General features: G+C 30.0%; 2 protein-coding genes across 2 annotated transcripts; one reads left to right on the top strand and one right to left on the bottom strand.

The window, feature by feature from the left end:
• Positions 1-2,444: 2,444 nt before the first annotated feature.
• LOC100781810 (UPF0481 protein At3g47200) lies at positions 2,445-5,681 on the bottom strand. Its single transcript, XM_006599356.3, has 3 exons — positions 5,244-5,681; positions 3,885-4,472; positions 2,445-3,175 (listed from the first exon to the last, which is right to left on the bottom strand). Exons 1-3 carry the CDS (start codon positions 5,588-5,590, stop codon positions 2,635-2,637), a joined length of 1,476 nt encoding a protein of 491 aa, XP_006599419.1. The 5' UTR covers positions 5,591-5,681; the 3' UTR covers positions 2,445-2,634.
• A 940-nt stretch (positions 5,682-6,621) lies between these two features.
• On the top strand, positions 6,622-7,980 carry LOC100810664 (non-specific lipid transfer protein GPI-anchored 30). The gene is made up of 2 exons (XM_003547993.5): positions 6,622-6,973; positions 7,605-7,980. The coding sequence occupies exons 1-2, from the start codon at positions 6,655-6,657 to the stop codon at positions 7,712-7,714; spliced, it is 429 nt and encodes a 142-aa protein (XP_003548041.1). The 5' UTR covers positions 6,622-6,654; the 3' UTR covers positions 7,715-7,980.
• Positions 7,981-7,988: the final 8 nt, after the last annotated feature.

Raw genomic sequence — 7,988 nt, 5'->3', positions numbered from 1 at the left:
AAAATGTTTTCTGATTGTATAAACTATTATGCTATATAAGCAAAGTTATTCCCTTCTAACGTGATTACATATTAAAAAAAAATCATTTAAAAAATTATTTAAAAAGCATCATAAAGCAAAACAAATATTTAAAATATCATAGTTTTATGCCTGAAAAGGAAAGGTAATACAAAGCAGGGAATTATATCCCCCCATAAACTAAAATCTACCATAACTAATTTTAAAAAATAGTTTCCTTTAAAAAATTAATCAATGGGGGAGTTATTCTTTTTCTGATGCAAGAAGAGAAATATTTAAACAACATGAAACAAAATAAAAAATAGAATTAAAGAAACGGAAAATATTAGACTAAATATGTAAAAAAAAATCAAATAAAAAAGAATAAAAATGATAGCATATCCAGAAACAAACAACGCAAACGATAAAAGATAACAGAGATACACATGTAGTATTTATAGATGAGGTTGACCATATGACATTTAACTTAATTAATTGCAATTACTATAATTAAATGTAATTATGATAGAAAAATCATTTTTTAAATTTAATGAATTGATTTGTTAACTATTATCGTAATTAAAAACAGATATTATAATTATTATTAATATTTATTATAATCAATCAATTGTATAATATTTTAGGAAAACATAAAGTTTTTAATAATTGAATTAATCTCTCAATTATATATTTTTGAGAAATCAATTATATAAGATTTTAGGTAATTTATTTGTTAATAATTTAGTTACACTGAATTAATAATAATAATTTAGTTTATATCTTTAAAAATGGAAATAATAATAATATTAGAGAAATATATTGTATACTATTTTAGGTAAAGGTAAATTTGTTAATAGTTGAATTAATCAATAAATCATATTTTTTTACTAATCAATTATATAAGATTTTATTTATTAATAAAAGTAAATTATAATATTATATAACAATTAGATTCAAACAATTATAAATTTCTGACAATCAATTATGTAAGATTTTAGGTGCGTAGGGTAGTATAAAAAATATTTTTATTTATTAATGAAAATGAATTATAATAGGTAAGGCAACATAATTTATTTGTTAATAACTAATAGGGGTGGGAATAGGTCAGGCCAAGCCAGGCTTTAAAAGGCCTGAGTCTAGTTTACGATGAATTTTTGAGGCTTGAGTCTGACCTATAACCTATCAAAAACTTTTATTTTAGCTCGGCCTGACCTTTTTAAAAGTCTGTCCTGATAGCCTCTTTAAAAGCCTTTTTATATTTGTTTGCTTTGAGTAAAAAAACGTAATAGGAAAGTTAATGGAAAAGGAAACGTTAATAAATCAATAAAAATAATGAGTAATATAAACGGGTATATGACTCATACCTAACTTATAGTTAAAGTTTTATTTGATTAGTTGATTATAGGAATGAAAGTTATGGAATAGTAATGTAATCAAAGTCTATTGGTTTCAAAAAAAATTAATTGTACCCAAAAAATAATATATAAATATATATATAGGCCGACAGGCTTATAAGGTTTTTTAACAAGTCTAAGTCTGGTCTATTTAATAGGCTTTTAAAAAAGTCTGAGCCTAACCTTTTAATTAAATAAGCCAGTTCAGACCAGACTTTATGTAGGCCAGGTCATAGGCTCCTGTAGGCCGACCTGACCTATTCCCACCCCTAATAACTAATTATTAGTTACACTGAATTAATAATAATAGTAATTTAGTTTATATCTTTTAAAATGGAAATAATAATACTATTAGAGGTAATATCCGTGGAGTATTTATGATAAGATATTTATTTATAGAAATAGAATAGCAATTGAATAATGCCCTAACAAAATTGAATAAATATATGTCATTTAATTTGAATTATTGAGCTAATTTTACACTTCTTAGTTACAATCACCATTTTTAGTAAATCAAACATGAATATATTATTTTTACTTATCAAAAAGTGAGCTAATTAACTTGACTAAACTTAATTTTTTTGAAACATAATGAGTTAATTAATTTGAGTGACTTGATCAGTTATAACTCACTTTATCATTTCTAGGTTTTTATCCTCTTTTTTTTTCATGTATTGTTTACGACCTATAATCATGAGGGGACCACCTTCCACAGGAACCTCTCACATTTTAATTAGTTCACCAATCACACTAGCAAAGGGAACATCTTTTTCTTGACCACATCCTCACACAAGCACACGATCGTTTCTACTTCTTTTTTTTTTTTACCACCAATAGTACCGTATACCATACACAAAGGGTAGAGCTAATCCCTCTATGAATTCTGCAGACACCAACGTTGAATCAACCTCAATATCAACAAGTCGTAAAAGCTTTAAAAATTATCTTGCGAAAATAAAAGGAAACTGAAAATTCTCTAAGAGATAAACTAATCCAAATAAAATGATTTCATAACCACTCATAATTGTACAAAAGTACCAAGCATGAACATAATTAGTTATCAAATTACATGAAAACCTTTATTCGACAATTTTTCTATTTACAAAATTCCAACCATACAAAAAAATAATAACAAATTAATTTATTTGTGGCAGTGACACAGTGAATCACACACAAACATATTACTGTATGATTATTAATACTACTATTATTACATTATTTTTCTCAAGACTGTATAGTGTAGTTATTTTGGTGGGTGAATAGTATACCAAGTTTGGACAAAAGTTAGGGCAAGGCCCACAACTGCAGCATGGAATGCAATGATAGCCCAAGGGTTGCTGAAATAGGTATGATACCCTAGAGCCAGCCAAGTCCTACTCTTATCACTGTAATGCTTCTCAATTTCATTTCTAACATCAGCATATTTCACCATATCAGGAACCAAGTCAGTGCTTATGGTATTGAAGAGGTTGGCCACTTCCTCATCACTCCCTAATGAATTGAGCAAAATCTGTTCTGATCTCAATGCCTTCACGTCATCTGGGTGGTCTATGAGTGAGTCCAAGAAGGACACATAAGAGCAAATCCCATAGTCGTTCTCAAAATCAGGACACATCTCATATGCTATTAGGTTTAGCACAGTAGCAGCTGTTGTGTCATCTACAACAATCTCAGGAAGCTTTAACTCCGAACGGATCCAACCATAGGAGAATGATACATCTCTTGGCCTACGTGTCTTGCTTGACTTCAATACAATCCCTGCTTCTTTTAACTCCTTTATGTTCCTGTACAATTGATGAAAGATTGAGAAAAATAATTTGTCAATATTTTGTATTATATAATTCACAATAGTCATTTTAAAATATCTAATATTTAAATTATTTATTTTCGTTTTTTTTATTATGTTGAGTATAATAATGTTTGATCAAGCAATTATAATTTAATACATGAAATCATACCAAAGATATTAATTTTTAAAATAAAATTAATGGTTATATTTAAGAGAAAAGGTACTATGCAATAATATAAAAAGTTTTACAAAATTATTCAATCATAACATATTATATATGATAAGTTTATTAATTTTAAAATAATTATCTTAAAATAATTTAAACAGTAATTTATAGTTAGATATAAGTCAATACATAAGCATTTAACTCATTTTTTAAATCTATTATGCTACTATTATTAAATTTATGTTATTTGCAATATAGGGTTTAGATACAAACAAGTCTAATGCTTTAGGTGATATATGCTAAAATTTATTCATTAAAAATTATCATTGTAACTCATGATTATATTTTTAAGAATGAACACTTGTTCAACTCTAGTCATTCTAACCTTTTATTTTTATTTTGTAATGTATAAGGAGTAACTTATTTCAAAGTTATTCTTGAAATAACTTAATTCTCTCTATATATATCTATCTATTAAAAGGTGAAACAAATAGAAAAATAAGTCTTGATAGAGTAAGCAGAGAAGAAAAAATGGTACCTGTATGTTACCATGTCGTCGTTGTTTTCATTTGGATTCTTTCTTTTGGTTTTTGGCAGGCAACGTCTAATTATATTATTAATAATAGTCCAACTTTGCACAGGGTTTTCATTTGGAGTCGGATTTCCCATGTTGGCCATGTTTATGTTTGGATCATTTTGAGCCTCATTCCCCTTGTTAGTGTCTTGATTTTGATTATCATTATTTTGAGTCTGTTTTCTCTTGTTAGGATCATAGAGGATGATAGAGCGCTGAAGATCGAGAAGATGATTAGGTTCTGGGAACTCCGTTTCTATGATCATGTCTTCTTTTTTGGTGGCCCAATGATGACACCGAAGAAACTTTTTCATTGTTTTCATCAACTCGCTCTCGTCGTTTTTCCACAACAGTTTCAGCAAAGAGAAAGGAAGCTGGTTCTCTAACAAGAGCACGTCCCCCATCACCAGAACCAGTTGATCGACCTTGATTTTCATTTTCTCCGGTGCGTGAAGATTTGCATGTTCCAGAATTTGCAGCAGGGCACACGCGTCCACGAACAGCATCCACTGAATCTTTTCTTCCATGGTTGTGAAGCCTTGCTTCTGATACCTGAAAAGACACCACCAGTGATTAAAGTTCAAATTTTTGGCTTACCCGTAAGCAAATTATTTACTTTTAGTTTCTATAAATAAAAAGTTGTATGTATTAACAAGATTTACATACCCTTTTGACCCTTACTTTTCAAGTTGGTACATACAGTTTAACATGTAAATTTGATTTTTATCGCGTTTTCTTTTTGTTTTTTTCTTTCTATTTGGCCTCTCGCTATGAAATCACGTTAATGTCATTTGTTTGTTCGATGAGTGACGGAGACTTTTTACTGTGGAATTTTGTAGACATGACTTTCCATGGCGCTTGAGTTTCGAGCAAGGTGCATTTGTGACGAATAGGACCCAAAAGATTTCTCTTCTCCCTCCCTAAATCAAACACAATCTTAGAGAAGAATCCCTAAAAGGTGTGGATCTTCAGCTGCAATGCCTTGAGCGGCATTGGTGGAGTTATGATTCTTGTGTTGCAACAATTGTTTTGAGTGGTTGTTGATTGTGATTGTAAAAGGTTATTGCCAATGAACAGTAGAATGAGTAATATGTCGTCAAGGACAAAGGAAAGAAGTTCAAAGACCCAATATGCTATGGTTGATAAAACGACATATGGTGATTTCACAACTATGTCCAAATTAAATAGAAAAATGTAACTATAAAGATCAAAATTAGCATGTTTTAAACTATAAGAACCAAATTGAAAAGTATGTAAAATTATGAAAACTAAAAAAATATTTAAACCTATCAACAAAAAAGCATATCATGTAGTCTCACTTACTGTTGGGTCGATGCTAATAAAAGGTCATCGTCAAACAACTTCTTCTGGTTTTCAAAATCGTCCACAACCCTTTTGTGTAGAGTTTGTGGGGTTTTTCCAGTGCTTTCGATGTACGTTGCTGCCCACCTTTGCTTACACTGCTCTCCCAGCTGCAGTTTTTCAGCACCGTGATGGATGGGACCCAATGACATCAGTTTCGGCTCGTAATGCTTGGTGAAATGCTTTCGGTCTCGGAGATGATGTGCTACCCGTTGGATTTTGGCCCCTTTGGGTGGTTGGGGTTGTGCTCTTTCCTTTGCCTTTTGCAGCTGTTCGAGCCTTTGTTCAATGGTGAGGTTTGAAGACATTGTGAGATAATGCTTGAAGGAAGGATTAATTGGTGGGTTGGTGTTTTGACTCTTTGGGTGTAGTTGACAGAGGCCAGGTCAGTAATAAGGCTTTAATTTGCTCAAGATTTGTGATTTATATTGGCTTAGTTTTTGAATCTGAATAAACTTTACTTCCTTAGGTACCATGAGTAAATTGCAGGCAAGGAATAAAGATCCTTTGTTTTCACTGTTCTGAAGTTTTATATGATTAAAGGAGAAGGGTTACTTAGCATGAACCACTGACAAAGTGATTCGTCATGTAATTTACTTTACATATGTGTTGCAACCTTTTTTTAGTTTTTACTTTTATAAAATTATTAAATTAGTCCTTATATGTGTGAAATTTACGGGTTTGGTATTTGTCATCATGGCATCCAATGAAACATGCTATATTTTTAAGCATTTTTAATTTAGTCTTTATACATATAATACATTCTTAATTTAGTCTTTATACGTATAATGTATTTTTAATTTAATCTTTATATGTGTAACACATTCTTAAATTAAATGAGAGTATTAAAGATATAATAATATTAAATATTCAAAAAATAAGTTTTGTTTCTTATAATAATTCTATGTTAACTAAAATTATCTCTACCAGTAATTATGCGAAGTAAAAAGTAGTCAAGATGAAAGATAAATGACCTGTTATACAGTATAGACTATACATAAGTGATGAATTTAGCTATTTAGTCTTTATAGAAACAGGGGACAATGCTTCACCTAACCCCTTTTCTTTGAATGTATGAACTTCGAGAATGAAAGTAGCTTCACCTGTCCAACTGTCATATTACCCGTGGCACCTTCCTATTAACTCTGAGCCACACATTCAAAACCTTCCACAAAATGAACAACAAAGGCCAAATGGGTCGGTCAACAAGTTTGGCTATAAGTTTGATCACCAACTCTTAATTAACTATTACTTTCAAATCACTATTTTTCTCCCTCTCTAGTTAATTGTTACACTTCATTCTTATTTTTTCACATATAAATATTAAGCATAATGGCACTAAGGCATAGATATACCATCACCAACAACGAAAATGGAAACCATTTTGAGGGCACTTTGCTGGATTGCATTTCTTGTCCTATTAACATGTATTCCAAGAGGAAGTGCTCAAGATAGCTCTTGCCTTAATAAGCTTTCACCTTGCCTAAACTACCTCAATGGCACCGAAGACCCACCTGATAGTTGCTGTGAACCACTTAAATCTGTGATTGAATCAGATGCAGAATGCCTATGTAGCTTGGTGAGCAACAGAGGCACAAGGCAAGCAGAACAAGCTGGCATTAATATCAATGAGGCTCAGCAATTGCCTGGTAGATGTGGCCAACATGTCAATCCATTGTCCTGCCTCACAAGTATGTTTTCCTTCTAATACTTTTGTATACATTGAGAAATGTTAACAATACATTTTTAACACAATCTTTTAAATAAATTCGATATTATCTGTTGGTATCTTTTAAAGATTACAAATTTGTATGAGTTATTTTTTCAATAAATTTTAACCAGTATTATCACCTTTTTATAATTATTTATATTTAAGGTTAATGTACAGTGATTAGGGAATATTTAAAAAATATAAAATATTATTATAATTAAATTAAAATGTCTTTATTAATATGTTGATCCTTATTGCCTGTATCCCTAGTAAGAGGATATTAAGGGATACATAAAAGAAGATTAAAACATAAGAAAATAATTACGTATTGATAGTTTAAAATAATTTTACATTATAATTTAATTATAAATTATGTATAAAAAATTTATTATCTATACAATAATTATCTAAAAAGTGATGTATATTTACCGACAAATATATTGATTGACAATGTAATTTTTTTTATACTGACCATAAGTATTTATCAAACTCTTAAAATATCAATACTTATGAAAAGGAGAAAATAATAAAGAGTAAGTTGAAAATATTAGAATTATTATTAACAAGGGATTTTCTAGTGAAATAAATTATGTGCGTATGTCTTATTTCAGATTCACCTGGTCCGACGAACTCAGATAGAAACTCAGCAACAAAATTGGTGCACGTGTCTAGTGGAATTGTTATGATGATCTTATTTTTCTCAATTATTGCACATGTATAGCCAGCATTGGTTTAGGGACATCACACTCCTGGCAGAGATTTCTAAAGGAACAGATTGATTTTCTTTTCACCGTTATTCTTTTTGTTATACTAGAGTGTGGATTATAAATTGTTGAATGTTGAAATATACCTCTATTTATTTCTAGTGTTCTGAAATTTGGTACTAGACGAATGATTATGAATTCTTAAAGGGTTGGATTCTCACATGTTAGTAACAAGTTGATGATGTCTACACAAATGATATGGATTGGGTTCTTTGGATTTGAATTTTCAAT

This window comes from Glycine max, chromosome 16 (assembly GCF_000004515.6).
Source record: "Glycine max cultivar Williams 82 chromosome 16, Glycine_max_v4.0, whole genome shotgun sequence".
NCBI lineage: Eukaryota > Viridiplantae > Streptophyta > Magnoliopsida > Fabales > Fabaceae > Glycine > Glycine max.
Note: the sequence above shows the minus strand (reverse complement) of the source record. Positions and strands in the feature narration are given on the sequence as shown.